This window comes from Talpa occidentalis, unplaced genomic scaffold (assembly GCF_014898055.3).
Source record: "Talpa occidentalis isolate TD23 unplaced genomic scaffold, MPIMG_talOcc4v2.1 talOcc4.7, whole genome shotgun sequence".
In the NCBI taxonomy this organism is placed as follows: Eukaryota; Metazoa; Chordata; class Mammalia; order Eulipotyphla; family Talpidae; genus Talpa; species Talpa occidentalis.
The window spans coordinates 49260842-49284135 of NW_023605083.1; the positions used below are offsets into that span (position 1 = coordinate 49260842).

Below are 23294 nucleotides of genomic sequence, written 5' to 3' on the forward strand. Positions count from 1 at the left end.
ATTTTGATTTTGCTCTTTTCCTCCCAGACTTGTCTGGTTATTTCTGACCCTTTTCTGTGGGTCCGCACTGGAAGATATTTTAGACTTGTGACAGGCTTTGGGGTCTTGCTCTGGGCCAATCCCGTTTGGGTGGACTTTTACCCACAAGGGGACGGGTAACTTTGGGTGCTTGGTTTAGAAACTATATTCTTTGTCTTTCCTGTATTGTTCATTAATTGTATTAAAGTTCCTTTCCATTAAAGTCTTACATATTTTGTGTTGATGCAGCCGATGGCAGAACCTATTTGGAACAGGTAGATTTGGGGGTTCTTTTTTTTTTAAGATTTATTTATTTATACAAGAATCAGGGTATAGGCCAGATGCACAGGAGGGTGAGAGGATTCACCAGAGACAGAGCAGGGAACAGAACAGACTGACTGACCAAAATACACTGCTGAGGGAAGCAGTGGGCAAGACAGGAGAGGTCTGCCATGCCATGTGGGATTCTCGTCGGCCGGCCGGGATCGAACCCGTGATGAAGAGTCTGCAGCTTCACAGTGCAGCACTCAACCGCCTGCACTACCAGGGAGGCCCAGATTTGGGGGTTCTAAGGTCCCCTCTCCCTGCCCCATAACAACAGGGGTGCCCAAGCAGGGGAACTAAATGATGAAAATTGGGTCATGCCCCAGGTCAGTCTACAATGTTTATAGTCACAGTCAGTAAACCTTCCCTGTAAGGCACTAGAAACTATTTAACATCTGTTACAACTCCTGAATTCTGCCTTTGTAACAATAGCCATTGACAACACATAGTTTGTCTGCACTCCATAAAACCTAATTTACACAACAGGCAGAGGACCAAATGGGCCTTCCTTCCATCCCTAATGGTATAGTCTAGTAACATAAGCCCTTCAGCAGAGGACTGGGGCTAGGACATACAGACCTAAGCTGCCCATATCCAGGAAAACAGGCCTTTGTTCACCTAGGTTCACATCATTTTTTCTTCATATATGGCCTTCACAGTATCAGTGTGTTATACCTGCATGCACACAGGTATTTGGGCAAGAAAGATAGGGTTGGGGAGAAAATAAGTGTTATGTTTCTGCGCAAATTTTCCCTTAAGACAACATCTGTCACCTTCCCAGGTTTGCCAGAGACAATCCCACTTTATATTTGCCCTGTATTGTCTGCTTTAAAATTTACACAGAATTTTCCTTTTGTTAATCAGAAAGTTGCACTAACAGCTAATAACTATTATTAAACTGTGCATTAACTCTGCATTAAAGTTATCCAAAATTGCATTAAAATAAGCCAGAGTGAGTGGCTCTGTATACTTTATGCCCAGTTTTCACCTAATAGTGTGTGAGCTATCCATGCTGTAAAAAGAGATTGAAAAGGATTGGGAAACAGTTTTATCCCTCCCTAATCAAAATATATTTTAATATAAGTCTCTGATCAAAATCAAAACTTTTTGTGTTTCTGTCTAAAAATCACATGCTGCACATCAGCCAAGGTGCTCCAGAGTGTCACCTCCTCCAAGAAGCCTGCCCTGACTGCTCCAAACATAAGAAATCTTTCCCCTACAGATCCCCTGCCACTTTTGGTCTGAAATTCTGTGTGCTGAGGTTTCTGAGGTATTTGCCTCTCCAACTACCTTACGGGCAAGAAAATGTGCTGTAGATTTTACACAATCCGCCCTGACCTTAAGAAACTCTCAAAGTTCATAAGAGTCTCCTACAAAAGATCATGCAAGTAAAGAAGAATTTCTTTTCTATTACAGCATTTTTGAACTACAGTAAAACTATTTGTATACATGGTAACATTTGTTTAGCTATTGTACAAAAATTGTCATAGAAAAAAATTTAAACCTACTTAAATTTTAAGAATCACTGCTTTTTACCTACTTACCTTGCTACCTATCAAATATGGAGAGAAATCAAATGACTTTACAGTTACTTTTATGTAAGAAGATGGACCCAAAACATGAAATTAAAGCAAAATTAGTTGTAGAAATTTTGTTGCACATTTTCTCAACTGCATTTCTCCTGTAAAATAAAATGTTGACATCTTTAATTGGACTCTCCACAGTGAAGACCCTTTGAGAAGACCTTGGTTTCAGCCACGGGTGCCTGGGGCGTATTTTCCACACAGTAGACGCTTTCTGAGATACACTCTATTGCCTATCAACTCTCCACTTCATTGCTTTCCCAGCATCCTGCTGGAAAGTTTAATTACTTTTTCATTTAACTTTTGGAAGAAACGACGGGTGATTTTCTAGAATGTGATTTTTAAAAGAAGGTAGCCAAAAATCCTATTAAAATCTGACTTTTTCACATTATGCCAGGATCAGTTGTCCTGAAAACTAGTCCACTTTCAAGCCCCCAGAGCTGCAGCCCACCAATGGAGCAAACAGCCTTCAGATTTGCAAACACTATCTCTGGAAGGAATCTGACCTGAAGCCCTCAGGAGAGCCAGGAAAAGGAAAAGGTTTCTCTTAATTGAGTCATCACCTTACCTCACTGGTTCGTCAGATAAGGAAAAAGCAATTTCAGTAAACTGTGTATTTACATTTATCTCAGTTTATATTCCTCATCCCAAACCTTTACTCTTTCCTGGTGCCCATTCCCAGTTTCCTGTTGTATAAGCTGCCCTCCTCTCTCAGCTAAGGATTACATCCCTCTGGGGCAGCACAAATGGCCCAAAAGCTACTACGCAAAATGAAACTAAATGCTTCACAATTGTTTTATTTTTTTTTTTTTAAATCCCAGTACTAAAGAAGGAGGTGTAAAAGTTATTACAATAATTCACTTGAATAGAAAGGGAATCCACAAAGCAGTAAACTGTTCACCTCTATCTATAGTTTTGTAGCATTTCCCAAGACTCAAGAAAGAGAACATAAAATAATTCCAAAGACTACCTATGGCAGCGGGGGTCGCAAGTACAACTGCAAAGCGGTATCTTGCCAGACTCCCCTAGGTTCAACCCGGGGTAAGCCACACCCACTCCTGGCTAGACACCCCCTTCTCACATGTATTCATAACAATGTAAGCCCATGTCAGGTATCTGACACCATGAAGAACATGAAAGAACAGTGACAGTCAGGAAGAATAAACAATAGCCTGTGAGACATCCCTGCCTGAGACAGGAATGACACACTTTCAAAGAGGGGTTTAAAATGCAATTCTAATATATCTGATCATTTACTTTAAAAATATTCAGCAGATGAAAGAGCATAAGAAGAAAGGAAGTACTGAACTTAGTAAAATGTAACAGACTGGTTACATATCCCCAGATCCTGGGATGTCACTACACTAATCAAGGATGAAACCAGGCTCCATAATGGTGATTCTGAGTTAGTAAGGAAAGTTTATCTTGCAAACAATTATCTAAAACAATGGATTGCATGAGTCCATGTGCTTGATCAAGAGACATGTGACAGAGAGATGACTCATTACAGCACCACATATAACAGTCACAAGGTAGACAGTAAAATGCATAAATGATGGTATTTTCACACAGTAAATACACCAATAGAAATGACAGATTCGTGAGACCTATAGATCTACCAGCCTATAAACATAACATTGAGGGCAAGAAACCAAATTATTGAAGCTCATGTATGCAAATAAAAAAGAAAAACAAGTAAAGGATATCAACCACCCTGTAGTGGAGGGAGCTGTGGAGACTGGAAGGGAGCTGGGGTCTCTGCAATGTGGTGAAATGTCCTGCTGCTCAATCTGGATGTGTACACTGCAGCATCCATCTGTGACAATTCAGGACGCTATCCACTTAAGTTCCGTACACTTTTCTCTGGGTGTATTTGTCTTTGAAGAACACATTCACAAATACACAATATACTTGATGAAGTATAAATCACTTACCATGACAAATTCAATCACAAACACTTCAAAATTCAAACAAACAGAGACAACCAAAGTCAAAATTTTGAAGTTTATCTTTTCCACTTCAGTTTGCATTTACTTTCTGAAGTTGTTTTTTTTTAATAGTTTTCTGCCATTTCAAAATAAATCCCAATCAAATGTGGCCACACTGGGCATAGACTTTGGCTGAGATGGTGCTGCACCATCTGCAGTAAGTCTGGGTGGGGCCTAAGAGAACCTTTCTCAAGGACCCCCAGGTGCTACCAGTGCTGCTGACCTGAGACCCTCGAGTAGCAAAGTCTGAGGAATAGAGAGATGAAAAACCAATGTCGGCAGAGCTTCTGGGAACGAAAAAATGCCCATGCCTGGGAACAGCACCCTGGAGCTGGCAACTTTCTGATGCTGAATTTTAGGACCTGTATCTGGTGACAAAGTTCTGGGCTTCCCTATGCCTCTCAAATTTCATCCTTGTTTAGCAACTCAGGGACCAAAATTACTATTTGGGGACAGCAGAATAAGAACTCGTTACTACTATAAGCAATGTCTTACTCTTTCTCACTAAAACGCCAGCCTTTCAACTTGGTGGCATCATTCCTTTCCCAAACATATGTAGAAGGGATGAGGGGAAAGGGGACAAGGAAGAAAAAGAAGAACAGAAGTGAGCAAGCAAGCAGTTAGTCTGCCTGGGAAAGGGCAACAATATAAAACTGCAAGGGCCGCAGTTGGAGTTAGAGAATTTCGATGAAGAATTAGACTGCAGGGCCTCCCCAGTGGTGCAGCGGGTTGAGCACTGCACTGTGAAGCAGTCCGCAGCCTCTGCAGTGCGAGTTTGATCCCGGCCGTCCAGGAGATACCCGCATGGCACGGCAGACCTCTCCTGCCTCGCCCGCTGCTCCCCTCAGCAGTGTCTTCGGTCCTTCTGCCTGTTCTGCTCCCCGCTCTGTCTCTGGTAAATTCTCACGCTCCTGTGCCTCTGATCTGCACCCCAGTACTTGTATAAATAAATAAATCTTTAAAAAAAAAAAAGAATTAGACTGCAGGGTGAGATGGAGGGGTAGAGACAAGGAGGAATAATAAGGCTTCTCTGGGGGAAAGGGGTTGGGAGTCACCTCAGAGTCATAAACAGATGCGGGGTAAGGCATTTCTTGGCAGGAAAAAAATATTGATAACTTAAAGTCACTGAAAACATGTTGTATGTCATTTTGAAGTGCTTAAGCACTTGGAAGGGGTACAAGAAAAATATAACATATATACAGGGATTTTTCCAGATTGAAATAAATATTCGGAAATTTTTTGGTACATATTTTCTAAGTTGGGAGCATTGAAAAATGCTCCCTGATCTTTTCAAAACAGATTCTCACAACATAGGAAACCTCAAAAACTAAGAATATCTGAAAAAGTTTCTTAGTGACTGTAATGATTAATTGGAGGGTCTCTTGGCTAGGCTGTCATACTCAAATATTTGGTCATACAAGTCTAGAAGCTGCTGTGAAGGTCCTTTACACAAGAGATTAACATTTAATCAGTAGACTTTGAGTAAAGCAGATTACCCTCCATAACTAGGCAGGCCTCATCCAATCAGTTGAAGAATTTTAAGTAAAAACTGAATGAAGAGGAAGGAAGAGGAAGTTCTGCCAGCAAATTGCCTTGGGACCCAAACTGCTACATAACTGTTTTTCCCCTTGTCCCGTCTGCCAGCCGTTCTGGATAGATTTTCAAACAGCCAGTCTCCACACCTGTGTAAACCAATTCCTTAAAATACATCTCTCTCTCCCTCTCTGTCTCTCTCTGCCCCTCCCCTCTCTCCCTCCTTTGCTGCCCCTCCCTCCCTCTGTCTCTATAGGAACAAGCACATACAACCCATATACCTCCTTCCATTAAGCTACCTTCACCCACAAAGCATATCTATAAACTGTAAAATCCTACATCTCCATTTTTTTTAAACATCTACAGGTATTTTGCATTGCTATATTTCAACATCTATGAAGAAGCTAAATTGATTTCTATTTTTTTATTGTGCTAGTCTCCTATCAGATATGATGACCTATAAATCAATGACAACATGGATTTTCTACGCATATGTCCATTGGCTCTTCAGGAATTATTCCACCTCTGTCCAAAGAAAGCAGCTGCTTTGTTTTATAGAAACAAGAATCAGGAGGACTGTGTCATGCCCAGGAGAAACAGTGTATGCAGCCATCACACCAAGACAGATGGGCAAAAAGTCAGCAAAAGTGGCCAGTCCCTCCCACCTCTGCAGCTGCTCCAGGCAGTTGACAATAGATGACACTTTCACCACTGCATTCGGATTTTAGAACGCTAACTCACTGGCAGTTTTATTGGTTTAAATCCAAGCATTTAAAGAACATTTTCATCAAATACAGCGTAACAAAACAGCCACTAGTGTGCAAGCCATTATTTCATAGTCATAAATGAGCACAATGGGGTACCGTAGCTGAACATTGCCATTAAATGTCCCAAAACTAAGTTTAAAACTTGAAATTGAAAAGAATGTTGCCCCCGGTGTGCATTTGGCAGGAGGGAGCTCTCAGAATGTGTCATTATCTAGAACGTTTCTCCCTGGTCACTTGAAAATGAAGACAAAGCCTGTAGGGGCAAAGGTTGACAACTTTTATGTGGGGTTGGGTCAAAGAAAGTAAAACACAGCGCTTTTATAGGTAGTCAAATTTCTTATCTTTACAAAAATATGTTTTCATATTTTCATAACATTTGTTTTTCTGGTGGTAAAAAACATAACATGAATCTACCTTACCAAAATTCTAAGTGTGCAGTGCATTATTGTTAACTATATATGTTCATTGTTATAAAGCAGAGCTCTAGAACTTTTTTATCTTGAATGACTGAAATGCTATAGCTCACTGAAGAGCAACTCCTATTTCCCCTAAGCTCCTGGGCCTGGCAACCACAATTTTACTTTCTAAGAGTCTGATTATTCAAGTAGATTTACACAGTTCTTGTCTTTTGGTGACTGACTCTTTTAACTTGATATTATATCCTTATATCCTCTACGTTCATCCACGTTGTCTCATACAGTAAGAACTCCTGCTTTTTTTCTAAGCCAAATAATATCTTATTGTATGTATACACCACATTTTCTTTATCCATTCATCTGTCCATGGACACTGGTTATATCTACCTGTGGGCTACTGAGAATAATGCTGCAATAAACATGGGAATGCAGGTATCTCTTCAAGATAATAAGTTCCTTTGGTTATATACCCAGAAATGGGATTGCTGAATCATTCAACAATTCTATTTTTAATTTTTGGAGGAACATTCATACCATTTTCCACAGTGCCACAGCATTTCATATTTCTACCAACAGTGCACAAAGATTCCACGTTCTCCACATCCTCACTAGTACTTATTACTTTCTGATTTTTTGTTGCTAGTCATCCTAAGAGCTGTGAGGTGTTCTCTCATTGTGGTTTTGATTTGCATTTCCCTGATGATTATTGAGAGTAAGTATATTTTCATATTTTATTTCAAAAAACAATTTTTGCCTGAAGGACAAAATATTCCATCAATGAAAGAAAATACCACTGTAATAGCAGAAAATACGACCACTCATAACTAAACTCCTTTATTTTTAATCACAAATCATTTTAATCATTAATCATTCCATTCCAAATGGTTTTTTACATGTCTTAAAAACTGACAGCCAAATACCACCAGCTTAAAATGAAAAGAAAGAAAAACATCAGAGTAAAAGGTCATCCCAGTGCACTCAGAGCTCAGTCTTCATCCCCCAAGGCCATACCTTGTAAGGGCAACATAACCTGGAGGTAGAAAATGTTATACAGCAACATCTGCTGGACCTGAACTAAGTAACTCTGAAAAGAAAGGCAACACCAAGAGCAAAAAAGAGAGTGAAAAAATAATATCTTTAGGTCAAAATACTATCCACAAACTTGGAAGAACCAAATTACAGTTCTCAGGATGCCATGGAACTGCATGCTCAAATCTTCCATGTGAGCTGGCACCGCCCCTTGAATTTACCAGGGTCCATTCACAGGTAGGAAATACGGCTGCAAACTATGAAAGGTATCCTTGCCACCTCTGTATTTTCACATTCCCAGAATATGCAAAAGTGGAAATTTCCACTTAAAATCTGAAATTTTCTGTCTTAAAATTAGCATCACTGGCAACACCGTCCACCCCCTGCACATGAAACAGAGGCTCTCGCTGGGCCCAGAGTCTGCTCTGTTGGGGAGAACTTTACCCACCTGGCCCCAGAGGCATCTGAGACAGTGAGCCCCCTCCATCCCATCAGGCACAGCCCATAAGATGGCTAGGCGAGGAAACTGGAGATCACCTGACAGGATCCTAGAGTTTCTCCGCATGGAACTGAAACACTACAAGAGATAACCTCTCCACGGAAGAGATAGGAAATGCCCTGAATCAGTTTCTCAGCTTAATTTCTAACCACCAGTGAGAGCTGGAACCAGACTATCCACCTTGTGATTCTCCCCACCCTATACCCTTACTGGAGCCACTACCTCTACATATAGAGGAACTGGCCAAGAGACTTAGATTTTTGACAGGATACTATAATAAAGCAACCAGTTCCTAGCACGGTCCAGGCACATGTAGATACAGAAAAAAAAAACATATATTTTTTGAAGGAAGGGAGGGAGTGAGACAGGGAGTGAGACAGGGAAGCAAGCAGGCAAGAAGAAATTTCTTCTAGGAAAAAGCCAAGAAGAATTTCTTCAGTGGGATAAGTACAAGTAGGATCCTTAAGACTGGGAACAATTTAAAACGAACTTCTTCCACAGTCTTGTGCCTACATTTTTAATGATGGACATGACTTCAAAGCAGTGAAAAACAGAGAAACCAGTGTTTCCAATCCTGTATAGTTTTTGAGGATTTCAAGTCATTTTAAAAGTTTTTCTCACACTTGATTAACATGCAGAACTAATTAAATAGCTCCCTATTCCAGAGTAGACTTAAATATTGTTTATTCATGTGACTTTACTATGAACAAATAAAAACCAGATATAAACTCCTTATACATATTGCTCCAAAACATATATAAGAACAACACATATACACAAAATCAATGAAAACAGACTTAGTGACATTCATCTAAACTGTCATGGAACACAGTTCCATGGCATTGAAATCACCATAGTCCAGGTCAGGATGATCCTGGCAGTCGCACATTTACACGATCAGAACTCCCCATCACTTCTTTGTTGAGACCACAGACAATCCAACACACTCTGTGGTCAGTCACTTTCAAGCCACATGACCACATCATACACTGAGCCCACCCTCTGCTTCCTTCTCAGCCAGAGACAATGACTGCAGTGCTGTGGTTACTGCCTAGAAACACAGAGGTGGGTTTAAAATTGTGTAGCAAAGTCTGTAATTTACAAGTCACCCAGGTGATTCCAAATGTGCTCAAATACATTTGTTCTATAATTTCATCAAAATGAAAATGAAAATGTTTAGTCTTCTAAGACTCCCAAGCATACCTGTAAAGACCCCTGAGGGTCTTTGGCCTCAACATTCTTGATGTTAAATATCCATTGTCCCAGGCTTGTGCCAGAAGGCATCTTTCCATTCATTATACTGCATTCCAGGTCTTTCAGGTATCAGAAACTCCAAGTTATTTCAAAAGGGAAAACAATAAGCTCCTTGTAGGTCAGGTCTATAGAGTCTCACTAATGTCCAAGACAATGGCAGGTACAGCAATATCTAATATGATTTAGATATAGAATTTAAGAAACATATTTGAGCAACTGTATCTGTATCATAGGATTATAGGGCATGTAGACTGAGGCCTTGAGGGTTAAAATCCATTTTTTCTGTTTTTTATAATTACTCTGACCAAAGAAATCATAATTTGGAAGGCCTCAAATACATAATGAAACAATGAAATTGTTTTTTAAAGTAACTAATTCTAAGGAAATATGCTTCAAATATAAATTCTACCATTACAACTTCCTTCTGGGAAATAGCATTTACTTTCCATTTTACAATGTGATATGAGACAGATATAGTCAGATAGAAGCAGACTGAATACCCATTATAAATAATCTCTCCCTATTTCTACCTTGCAAATACATACAGAAGTCAGGTGCTATCTAAGCTTAACAAGTTATACATGAGTCAAGAAGGTATAGTGTATGTTCCATTTCAAGAGGGAAAAAAGCAGATATTTGAATCACCATGGCATTATAACCTTTGCCATCATCTAAAGGGTCTCTTTTCCATCAATCCACAAGCCTCCATCCAAGACGATAATGTTTCATTTTGCACATGAAATAAGAGTATGTAATTCTTGTAATCAAGAATCAGGCAAAGAGGTTACAGTCTCAAAGTAAAAGGAGTAGTATGACCACGAATTTGAACAGGAAATCCTGAATAGACAAAGTAGAACAGAGTCCACAGTTCCTGAAGCACAGACATCCCCATGACACTAATTTTAAGTCTTTTTCTTTTGTACATACCCCAAGAGTAGAACGAAAACCCAAAGCCTGAGAGCAATGGGTGAACAAGCAGTGAGGTTAGGGCAGGCCATTGTCCACGTGGCCCGAATGGCCGTCTTCTGAGGACGAGAGTCAGCACAGCTCTCTTTTGGGGCCAACAGAACAAAAACAAATGACTAAACTGAGATGAAATTCAAACACAGGACCAGAAAATATCACCATCAGCAAGTAGCACCCATGAACATTAAGCCATCAAGGACCCAGGAGCAAGGTTCGCAGGGTTTAAGGTAAAGCTCTGGTTTTCTTAGCAGACAGTTTTCTCTTGCCAGCAGGGTGATGACACAAATAACTCTGACAGACAAGACATAAAAGGAAAAAAAAAATAAGACCTATCAGACTACCAACAGTGAGAAAATAATATAGAGATATCTCATACTTGAATATATACTCTAAATACTCTCATACACATATCTCATGATATATGTATATGTGTGTGTGAGAGAGAAAAATCCCCAGTTCTGAATCCAGAAAAGGCAAAGAAACAGAACCTCCAGGAAGCCTATGGCGAGCACACTGAGAAGTCCCAAAGCCAGTGCTAAAGATAAATATCACACACAGTCAGAAACAAACTTGAACCTCTTCCAGGATGAGTCCAACGCGCCATCTTGCCTCAAGCTGTAACATATTTTTACCTCTTTGAGTGAGCACTGGATATTATTGGCCATGTGTATGAAAATAATATATTTATTATCAAACACTATAAACACAGTCCATAGCACCAAGATGCTCACATTTTGAAGATACTCAAGAACTGAGATCAAACAGAGAAGAGCGGCTTTGCTTCTCCCATCTAAAGTATGCTCAGGGCCACAAATGCATTGAGTGGGAAGAGAGGGGAAACTGAGGCACTATTTAACCAATAGATCAATGTCTCTCCCTCTGTTGATTCCCGTCTTTCCCACCCACTCACCTGTCACCCTCACTGTGCTCATCTTCTCTGCCTCCACCTCTCCTCTCCCTACCCAACCCTGCCAAGCACCACATTATGCAAGTGACGTGGGCCTATCAGGTGACCACACTATTTTAAAACAAGACAAAGTAAAAAGGGCTAAAAGGGAAATGTGAAAGGGAAATGTGAAAAAACCCTGACCAACTCTGAAACTCTACTTCTGCTACTTACAGCTATTTGTTCTTAAAAAATGCCCTAGGTACATATGATTAATGTTCACCTGTTACCTTTTCCTCTCAATATTAGCAATCATCCTTAAAGTTATGTGGGCATGCTGAGAAAACCGTGTTGACAATCCATATATACTTCACATGTGGGTAATTTTGGTTCTTCTCAAATACATTTCTCGCTTCTCAATTATTAAATAAAAGACCCCCCTTCAACATTGTTCATGTAGAAAAGTCTCAAACCATGTGAAACAGCTGATCACAAAGGGTTGATTTTAGCATCTGAGCTGATCTCACCCTAATCCTGTCTGGCCTGGCAGGTCAGCTATTGTATTAATATCTATTATATTCCTGGCATCCAGCCTGGATCTGTCCCAGGTTAGGCCAGTATGGAGATAGCCATACCCGTTCACACATCCACTGTGGTGCAGGCACATTTCTATTTGTGAGAATGTGAAGTTCCAAGTTAATCTATCAAAGTGAATCAATTCACAAATAAACTCAAAAATCATTACAAATGCAGTTAAGAAAATTGAAAAGCTCCAACTCTACAGGAAAGATGAGTTCCACCATCCCCTGCCCTTCAAGTCCTCAAAGCACACAGCCTATTTTCTTGTCCATGCAAATGTCTGAACACTCTGACCAGCTCACACCAGGAACTGGAAAAAATCAGGAGAGAAAGCACAAATGAATCAAGGAGAGAACTCATACAATGTGAATTAAGTGCATTCTCAGTATATGGACGAATGAATAGAAGTCATTCAAATCATTCACCAAACATCTACTGAGTAACTACTGAACATGAATCTCTCGGTCACCACAATAACATAACATCCCTAGGAAAATAAATAGGCCAGGTAGGTTAGACAAGTCTATTCGCTGTCTCCCACATGACCGTGAATCCCCACTTTCTGGGTTTTTCTTATCTGAAACAATATTCTTTTCTGAATTCTCTTCCATAGCCATATCATCTTGCCATTCTTGTTTCACGCATTGTCTGACTGAGTTCCTGCTTAGTAGGAAGTGGAAACAGCCCATCCTGACAGTACAGATCACTGATTCCTCTAGGTTCAAGTTAACAGGTCACAAGACTTTGTGGGAGACTCCCCCTCCCCAGTCTTTAAGGAAAAGAGTCCCTCAATTTTCTTTTTTTTTTTTTTTTTTTTTTTTTTGTGGGACCCTCACAGGTGGCCAGGGAACAAACCGGCGCTGCAGAGGCTGCGGGCAGCCTCGCAGGCCAGCGCTCAACTGCTGCGCCACCAGGTGAGGCCCAGTCCCTCAATTTTCTAAGGAAAAAACAACTTAAGAAACTGTTGACACATATCCCAGAGACCATTTTCATCCATTCACGATGCAGTATTATTTTCTCTCTAATATCATAATTACTGGTGACTGGGAAGTCTAACCAAAAATTGCTTCATTATTTGACCTAAGAGCTTTGAAGTGGAAATTATGTCATACTGTCATATTTTGCCTCTACAGGAACCACACATTCTCATCTGATATCTGTTCTTATCAAACTGAACATGTAATCTTCTGGGACAGGCAAGGGACAGGCTATCACCAGGGAAAGATGGAATATTAGATGGGAAACAAAGACACCAGATGAAATGGCACAATTTTTCAGAGAGACAATTTTCCCCTTAGAAGAAAAAAAGATAGATAGATAGATGTACCTTTATTATCTGATCTCAAAAAATCTATTTCTTTTGTTTAAAATTTTTATTGAAGTAAAATTACATTAAAACATGTATGCATTATTATAAATCAGTATCTCTGTATGAAGCATTAACTTCACCCCTAAAAGTTCAATTCTACCCTTCACCGTACAATTTAACCCTTTTACCCAAATTACACCCTCCTGCCCCTTCCCTTCAGGCAACCACTAATTTGGTCTCAGAGTTCAAAAGTTAATTTTTTGTTCACTCATTTATTTTGTCCCAGTATATTATAGAGTAAAATGAACACATACTTAATTATTTACAGATTAAAAATGCAAGATTTCAAAGAAAGCTCCTGCTTTCAACAGTCTATTGGCTCCTTCCACAAAATATTGTTTCCTGTAAATAGCTCTCTTGTCTTTAAATGTCCTTTGAGGATTTTTTTGAGAAATGTTTCACCCACACAATGAACCTCTTGCCCCCAGGGACCTAGGATAGGCCCTAAGACAGTGTCTGGCACAAAAGCGACACTTAATAATGTTTGTAGAATTAATTTGCCTGAAATAATGGCAACAACATTATCAATATCCAAAGATTTTTATTGCATTTGGGTGGGAGGAAGGGAAGGTCAACAGCTGTATAAGGAAGTATAACAGAAGCAATCCAATTTACCAAAACAGTTAAGGGCTGCCATGGTAACAATCAGATGAAGTAACTTAGGTTGGTTCTTTTCCACTTGAGCAAGTACAGGATGGCAAATATTGTACTTGTTAATCTCACATCAGAAGGGGGTGGGGTTTGAATACAAGTCTATCAGGTGACACCAGTGTCCATTAAATTTAGCAACCTCCAAAGAGTCTGGAAGGGCATCATGATGATGATAAATAATAGTAATAATAATATCACCAAAATGTTAAGTCTGGGTTTGCATGCTGGTCTTAAGATCATTTTAATCATTTACAGGTTACGTGTCAAATATTTGCTAGTGAGACTTGATAACTGGACAGTACATCCATATGTGTGCTTATGTATAAAATATATGGACTTAACCTTCTTTAATCCTAAAATTGATAACTTCTTAAACTAGCTGGACCCAAACCAAATTCTAGATGGAAGATGACGCAACGTTTAAATGTTTCTACTTTCCTAATGGAGATACTACATTTTAACTCATTAGCAAATAAAAGAAAAGATGGGCATCACACCCACTTTCTGTACACAGTCCCTCCTTTTTGCAATGAGTCACTCTTTGCAGACAGTGTTCACCTCACTTTCCAAACTAGAAGGAGAAGCTGGGCGGAGGAGGAAGTGAGGACACCCAGCTCTGCAGGTCTCAGCTGTGAACCAGTCAGCTTGGCCACTGATTACTCCCAGGGCTTTTTCTTTTCTCAGTCTCATGTCACATCTGTGAACTGCCAACCCAAATAATGCCTTTCAAATCTTCTCAATAATGAGAACCACAGCTCCATAAAAATTTCAACTAAAATCCAAACAAAAAGTCGAAAAACACTTCACATATGAATATTAATGAAGTTGCTGCTCTGGACATTCCAGGACAAGGCAAAGGTAGATGCAAATTAACCTCAAAGAATAAACCCCCCCAGTGTCTTTCCCTCTCTGTCCTGAATAGGCAGGGAATTAAGTTAGTAACTTGATATAATTGCTATTCCTGTCTGAACTAAGAATAGAGAATTTATTATATGATTTGCATCATTTCATTCAGTTATATAAAAATGGTTTCAAATCCCCATTCTTTTGTTAACAGGACAAGTCTCTTAATGTTTAGGGCTAAATCTCTGTGTCTAAGTTACTCCACCTATCATGGAAAACCTACTTCGCAGGATTGTCCTGAAATTTTAATAAGTGAACTAAGAATGCCTAGCACATAGTAGGCATTGATGACTATTTGTGTCCTGCAGTACACATGACCGATCTTGTTTTCCTAGTAGACCGAGGTGAACAACCAACGCAACACTACTATAGAGGATGCCAAATTGGCCACCAGCCTGGCTCACCATGCCCAGGTGCAACCGGAGGCCTTGAGTAGGAGTGACGCAACCAGATCACACAGGTTTAGGGGACACCTAAACCTGTGTCCGGAAGAATCTCCAGATGCTGCGGATTTCTCTGTGGCCCATGTAATAAAGTGCCCTTTGCAAGGCACAGTAATGAGCAAGTGACACTTTCTCCCCAAACCCTGACAATGAAAATATTCCCTTTCCCTAACGCTAAGGGCGCTCTCCTTGGACAAGTTTAAGTGAGTTGGTGAACTGAGACAGGCAACTCGGAGTAGGACCGAGTGGGTCCGCACACCCCACGCGTTACGAGTGGGAAAGTCAGCGCACCGGGTGGGCAGGAAACTCCATCCTCACGCCTCCCGCCCCCCAACCCACGCACGCACCTGGGGATGAACTTGGCCTGGTCCCCGAGCCGCGTCTGGAAATCCTGCCAAGCCCGGCCAGGCCTCGCCGGGTCCCAGGAAGACAGCAGCGCCGCCGGCCCCTCCTCGCCGCTCTCCTCCTCCTCGCTGTCCCCGGGGTCCGACCCTCGCTGGGCCGCGGCGGGCGCGGGCTCCGGGGAACCCCGGCCCCGGTGCCGCCCCTCTCCAACAGTCCCGCGGAAGCCGAGCGCGAACTCCTGGAACGTGATGGCCCCGTCGCGGTCGGCGTCGAGCTGCTGGAACAACGCCTCGGCGTCGGCCGGCCGCACGCGCAGCTCCGCGCACAGCGCGCTGAACTCCTCGCGCTCCAGGCGCCCGGAGCGGTTCGCGTCGCAGGCCGCGAAGGCGGAGCGCAGCGGGGCCAGCTCGTCCCGCTCCCCGTCCGCCTCCATGCCGCCCGACGGGAGGCGGCCGACAGGGCTCCGCGACGCGACGGCGGGAAGTCCGGGGCCACCGGCTGCTTTCGGAGCCGCCGCGCGAGAGGCTCGTCCAGCTGGTTCGGCCACTTGTGGGAACGTCCGGGTACAGCCGGGCGCCTGGGCGGGTCCGGGGCGGCGCGCTCCCACGTTGTCCCCGGCGCGCAACCCGGGCGGTCCGCTGTCAGCCCCAGTGCGCCCCAGACTCCGTGCCCCTCTCCTGGGCGCACCGCTCCTGGGCGCACCGCTCCTGGGCGCACCGCTCCTGGGCTCCTGGGCACACCGCGCCACCGCCACTGCCAGTTCTTCCGAGGGTCCGGCTCCGCCCAGCCCGGGAGGGGGAGAGCTTGACTTGGCTCCCTTACCTCCCGGTACTTTCCAAGTAGGACTCTGCCCCGAGACTGGCTTTGGGGCCCTTGGAGTGGGGGGGATCCCGCCGCAACTGGGGGTGCGGTACTTGCGTGGGCAGGCCCTTTTCTTGAACGCTGACTGCTTGCGTGGTGCAGAGAGCTTAGTTACCCCCCAATGTGATGCTGGCTCGAGCGCGGGAAGCTAATTAACTGGACATTCAAAGAAAGGGAAGGTCGGAGTAGGATTCCATGCTGATTAACATTGTGCGTGTTTTATTCTCTTCTATTTCCGGAAAATTGGAAACTGTTTATACAAGTTTTATTACAAGGCAAAGTACTAGATTTATTACCAGAAGACCCTACTCCCTAATTTTATTGGCTTTTTTAAACGCATCTTCATATTTCAAACATTAATGTCCGACTAGTTAATACAAAATAGAATCACATAAATCTTCCAGATCTCCAAATGCAAATCATTTTTTCATCTTTAACACTTATTTCAACAATGCTATTGTTTCTTTAACTGTGAGTGCTTAATGGCTACAAGATCTTGAAATTCACCTACTTTTTGACCTTATAATTTCATTTCCAAGAGACTGTCACTCTAGCATATGATATATAAATGGACACCATGTACATATATACATATATATATTCTGATTCTCCTAGCCTATATAAATGTACTTGGGTCATTGGGTTGTGTCCATTTTATTCATTGCCACCACTTTTAAGATTTTCTTTTTTTACTGTCAGTTCTTTTAGTTATTTATGACTCTGTTGTTGCATTTATTGTGTATTACTATGATTTTTTTTTCAATATGATAAAAATAAAGCAGGGGATTTAATTGACACCTTACCTCAGGCTAATGTTCTTAAACATAATGCTAAGTGCTAAATGTCTAAGGTACTGTTTCTTCTTGACTAATACAATAATCATTGTTAACATTCAGCATCTAGCAAACTATAAATACCACTGATATCTCTATCTGTAAATTTAACTGGTAAATTATGCAGGCATTCCATTCAAAGCTTTGTTTTTAGCAACCTTACTGCTAAATGAATGGAGTACTAGGAAGTGGACAGCTAATACATTGAAATGAATTGTATCATTAGAGCAATATAAATTATTATTGATTTTTAGTTTAGTGCTTTCCTGTTTTTTCTAAAAACTTATTTTTCCATGTAAAGTAAAAAATGACTAACTTCGTAGTGCCTTTAAGTCTTCACAAATTTAGAGCCTTCCTGGTGGCACAGTTAGGCACCGCACTGTGAAGCAATCCGCAGCATGGGTTCGATCCCCGGCTGGCCAGGGAGCAACCCACATGGCACAGCAGACCTCTCCTGTGTCGCCTACTGCTCCCCTCAGCAGTGTATTTCTATACATCTACCTGTTCTGCTCCCCACTCTGTCTCTGGTGAATCCTCTCATTCCCCCATCTCTGGCCTGTACCCCAGCTCTTGTGTGCATAAATAAATAAATCTTTAAAAAAAAAAAGTCTTCACAAATTTACACTAAACTGAAATTTTGAAGTATCACAATATTGCAATTAATATCTGTAGTCTTCAAAATAAATGAGCTAATATTTTTAACTGTAGGCAGAAATATTTTCTTCAAGACTGCTCTTCCAGCTTCATTCCTGTACTCACTTTGATTTTTTTTATTTCTAACTTTTTATGTTGTTTGATCTGCTCTGCCTTTTTCTCTGAGCCCTTTCATGAAGCGTCATCAAGACACATGAATTATTCCAAATGTCTCATGTTCAAATCTTCTTGTTTCCACTGATCCCAAGCTACCCCAGACCTGTTATATCAGTTAACTATTTCTTCATCACAGCACAACAAATGCTTGGTGATCTAAATCAGCCACCATTTTAGTTGTTCATTCTGTTGTCATCATTTTGGTCAGGGCTCAGGTAGGTGTCTATCTGCTGACTTGTCTGGGATTATTCAGGGAGTTGAGTCAATTGTGGCTGTATGGACTTAGAGGGCCTCACTCATATGTCTGTAAGCTGCTGGCTGTCATCAGGGCCTTGTGTCCTCTGGAGCTAGTCAAGCTTTGCACATGGTGGCCATGCGCCAAGAGAATAAGCCTCGGTGCACAGATGCTTTCCAAGCCTTACTTTGTGTCATATTTGCTGATATTACATGATCAAACCAAGTCACATGGCCAAAAGCCTTAAGTCAACATGGGAGGGGACTATACAAGGTCATGGACATGGGGAATTGAACTCATTTTTTTAAAGAAGCTATTTTCTATCAATCTGATTTCCACTATCCACTAAGAATGTGTGGAAGAACAGCTCAAAGTCACTCAGTGTTTGCTTCTCTCCATTCCATGACCTGAGCCAAAGGAGTTGCAGAGAGAGCTGCAGTCTTCAAAAGGGAACTGCTGGATGGGCATAGAGGACCTGCACCTTCAAAACAGTCTGTGAACCTGGGTGGAGTAGCAATAAATTTGGGACCTGGAGCAGTCCATTGCCCCTGAAATTTCTCCTGGATCTCAGCCTTTTCAGCAGCAACCTACTCTTATGTTTCCATCTCTTCAGGATCTCAGCAGTAGGCACAGACATCAGGCATGAGTTCCCATGTGTGTTGACAGGAGAGGGGGTCACTTATGAGCTGAATTTCTAAGACCAGCATCTACCACATGAGACCCCCCACTAATTCACCAGACCCCCTTATTCTCGCATAGGATAGCGATTTCTGAATAATCCTGGAAGAACATTTGTGCCACCCACAATAATGGAAGACAGGTTAACACACAATAATGGAAAGTTAGTGTTCAATCCTGGGATCAGTAATGCTGAACATCAGGGTTTCAGGAAGGTTGCCTGCATCTGGCCAGTGAAGGTTCCATGAGTGAAGCGACCAGAAATTGGAATGGTTCCAATGGCTTCTCCAGTATTCCTAACATCAACAGGATTTTCAGTGGGGTAGTGACACAAGATGCCAGCAGAAATTTCTCCCAGGATCCCTTCAGATTTTTGATGGAGATGCCATTACTTTTCTTGTTGTAGATATACTGTTCCATTCAGAAGTCAAGGCAAGAGCCACCTCAGTGGATTCCTACTGCAAGGAATTTGAAGACATGTTCTTCCTTCATTTATAAGACATTCAGGGCTCCAGATATTGTGAACATGTCCCCGTAAGTCACAATGGGAACCCAGAACAAGTCTGTATGGACACATTTCTTGGTAAGTTGGAATGACCAGCAAGGTGCCCTTACTATAATAATATACTGTACTTGTCACAAGGATATTGCTCAGCAAACATTATGTCAGTTCAAGTACTAGACCATAGGAATGATTGTATTTTTTTTATTAGTCTTCATGATTTTATTTTTCGTGTTAAAACTGATTCATTTGGAATGTATTTTGAGTATCAGGTGTGAGTTGTAAGTTTTTTTCTTAATTTCTACCTTGTCATTTCAACACCATTTATTCAACTGTGGATTTAAAAACTAACTTTAGCATCTATTAAGCCCCTATATGTTTCGTTTATTTATGGCCTTTGATCTGTTTAATTGAGGAATCATATTTTGAAAAGGACTCTCTTTTGCTTAAAAAAAGGCTTCCTAAAGGAGTCCTTGAAATTTTTTGGTTTTTCATTTTTTAGTGTTTATACATCATAAGTACTTGGTAGAGAAATGTGGAAAAGAGAGGAGCAATCAGTGAAACTTATGACTAATTTGCTGGGAACGGGTATATATTGACTTCTCATCTGAAATTTTCATGTGAATCAGTGAGAAAATAGGAGCTGATTTACAGAAAGAGTAAGGAACCCACTGTTTATCTGAAAGGTGAGGGGGTGCTACAAAGACGTTCACTAAGCACTGAGGAGTGACTGAATATTTCTAGCACATACCCAGGGGAAAGTCAGTGCTATATAATCTGTCTCTACCCTTTTTCTTTTTTTTTTAGAAAATAGAGGGAAAAGGGTGGGGGAGGGGGAGAAATGAGACATTTTTCTACTTCAGCATCCAGAAAAGGCTAACCAGGAATTGGAGCTAACAGACCAGCTTTTGAGAGCCAGTCAACCGGCAGGTAAGGTGAGCTTGGCCTGATTTTAGAAAAATCAACTTCTCTGTGGCTGCCCAAGGATTTTAAAAATCAGAGATAATCTTGTTAGAACATGTTTCCTGAAATAGTGAAATTATTGGGAAAATTTTGTGATCAAATGCATTTCTAAAGTACAAGTAAACTTGGCCAAGAATCCTAGTGTATGCCTTTTTTTTTTTTTAAGATTTATTTTATTGTTTATTTTATACAAGCATTGGGTACAGTCAGAAGCACGGGAGGGTGAGAGAATTCACCAGAGCCAGAGCAGAGAGCAGAACAGGCAGAAGGACCGAAGCACACAGCTGAGGGGAGCAGCGGGCGGCAGGAGAGGTCTGCACGCCATGTGGGACCCTCCTCTGGTGGCCGCGGAGCAGCCGGGGATCGAACCGGCGCTGCAGAGGCTGCAGGCAGCTTCGCAACCCAGAGCTCAAGCGCTGCACCACCGGGGAGGCCCCCAGTATATGCCTTCTTGCATGAGATGAAGAAAACTGTTTATATTCAGTAATCTGATTATTTCCCAATATTTGACTATGGAAGCTTTTAGGTTTTGGTTTTCATTTATTTCAATTTCCTATGGACTTTCCACAGTCAGTGCTTTGGGTGATAGACAGCAACTAGGGTGATGAGTCATGAGAACTTCTTCCTTGCCACTACAAATGGACCCAACTTTATATAGCAGAGAATGAGAACCACCACTTAACCTTCTCTTCACCCATAAATGAGAGCGGTTTCTAGCGGAAGCCTGTTGTAATATATACAATAGGATTTCCTTCAGGTTCAAGAGCCTTCTTCAGAACCAGACTTAACATTGCAATTTTGTGGCCCCAGAAAGATCTGATAAACCTATGAAGATGGATCCAGATATCCAAGTAATGGCATTTTACTGAGGGACCAATTAGTAAGTTCATGAACTCTCTCTAACATATGCACCTCCAGAAGAGCTTGAGCCTTAGTACCTTCTTGAATAGCTACTTATGGCTTAAAATCCCTAAGATAACTATAAGACATATTTTTGAAGTTTTCAAAGAAGAATATGTAAGCAAATTGATTTCATATTGATTTATCGACTGAGTGAATGTGAAAAAAAAAAGAATAATGTAACACCGACCACCCCTACCCATAATTGGCAAATGTGAATATTTTATCCTATTTACTATGAATCTATTTCTTTTAAGTAAATCACTATGGACCCAGTTGAACTTCTCTTTGATTGCATATTGCATCTATAATCAATAAGTAGCGTTATTGTATGTGTGTGTGTGTTGGCAGTTACCAGATTTAATAAATCTTTGTTGTAAAAAATTAACTATTTCTATAATGTTCCAAAGAGTATTAAACACCATTTCACAAACAAGAGCAGAGTAGGTATTCAGTGCTAGAACTGAATGAAAAGTGTCACAAACTTCTATCCCCCTTAATATGATGGCCAAGCAAAGTTCCTGTCATCTTCTCACATTAGCAAACTATGAGTCTCATGCATCTTTCTCTTGTCTAAAAACAAAAGTTTGCATTTTATATTATGAAGGCAGGGAAGAGGGAGGGGGAGAGAGAAGGAGAAGAGGAGAGCGAAGTACAGTGAAAAAAAGGTTCTCAGTAAGATCCTTGCCGCAAGCAGTTTTTGCAGCAAGAATTTTGCCACATAACAGTTTGGTTTCAACTGACACATTCTGGAAAATGATAACATAGCGCTTTGCGAATCCTACAAGTGAAAACAGTCATTCCTCCTCCCATCAAAACCAAAAATCTACCAAGCCATAGAAAATACTAAAGAGGCAGCTAGAAAGACACAACAGTCCTCAAGAATATTACCAATCCTTTAGCCCATTTAAATACAAAAGCTTGCTCTCTAATGCTGCCTTTACCAATATTATCACAGTATATTAAAAGTTGGATGCAAGAGAAGAATCAATCAAACAGAACTGGTTAAGTGATTCCTAATGACTTTAAGTTTTCAAGTAGCAGGGTGCACATTATGTGAATTCAAAATTCATTATGAATTTTGTGGTGCTTTGTGAAAACCTTCAACCGTATTGTTTGTTCTCTACATATTGTCACTTGTCTGTTGATAGCTTCCACAGGTTCTGTGAGAAATGTGGGTTTGATCCTTCAAAGCCCTCAACCTCTTTCTCCTCCAACATAAAGTGTGTCAAAGTGAGAAACCAACTCTTGGGGCAAATCATCATCTGTCCACTCAATAAGCCATCATTATGTGGAAGAAACTTGCAACCAAACTTCAAACAAACCATCAACCAGTTACTTTGTCTTTTAAAGCAAAATTGCTTTATGGCCAATTAGTTGTGTGGCAAAAATGTTTGTGGTGAAAATGTTTGTGGCAATGAATTTACAGATTACCCTAGCACCTTAGTTCAAGTTGAGACAGAGACATCTTAGTTCAAGTTTGAGACGGGAAAAAAAAAAAGCCAGCCATCATACGCAGAATTGCCACTTGCTATGTATAATCCCTCTTTTTCAAAGCAAGGGCATTTTGAATATGATGGGACAGTCACATTTGTGATTACATGAGTTTATATAACTCTCTGAGCTGTAAGACTTACAATCGTCTGTGCTGACCTCGGGGAAGTAGCTACCTTCTAGTGAGAGACCCTTGACAAAGACCTGAGGGGTTTACACTTAATGTGGTCATATCTTTTCTAAAGTTCCACATAAAGGAATCACATAGTAGATACTCTTCCATGCCTGGCTGTTTTTACTGAGCAAAATAACTTTTGTGTTAACTCATATTGTTGCATATTCAGTAATTCATCCTTTCTAATAATGAGTAGGTTTATGCTGTACGAATAAACTGCAGTGTGTTTATCCATTTCTTTGGTGATTGACATTTGGGGTATTTCAAGATTTCAGCAGTTGTGAGTAAAG

At 41.1% G+C, this 23294-nt stretch overlaps 1 protein-coding gene across 1 annotated transcript in view; it reads right to left on the reverse strand.

The window, feature by feature from the left end:
- RASEF (RAS and EF-hand domain containing) overlaps positions 1–15989 on the reverse strand; it is a 55392-nt gene extending 39403 nt beyond the window's left edge. The window contains exon 1 of the mRNA XM_037494202.2: positions 15556–15989. Within this exon, the coding sequence (XP_037350099.1) occupies positions 15556–15986 (431 nt within the window). The 5' untranslated portion in view covers positions 15987–15989. The remainder of the gene's footprint in view (positions 1–15555) is intronic.
- Between the last annotated feature and the right edge of the window lie 7305 nt (positions 15990–23294).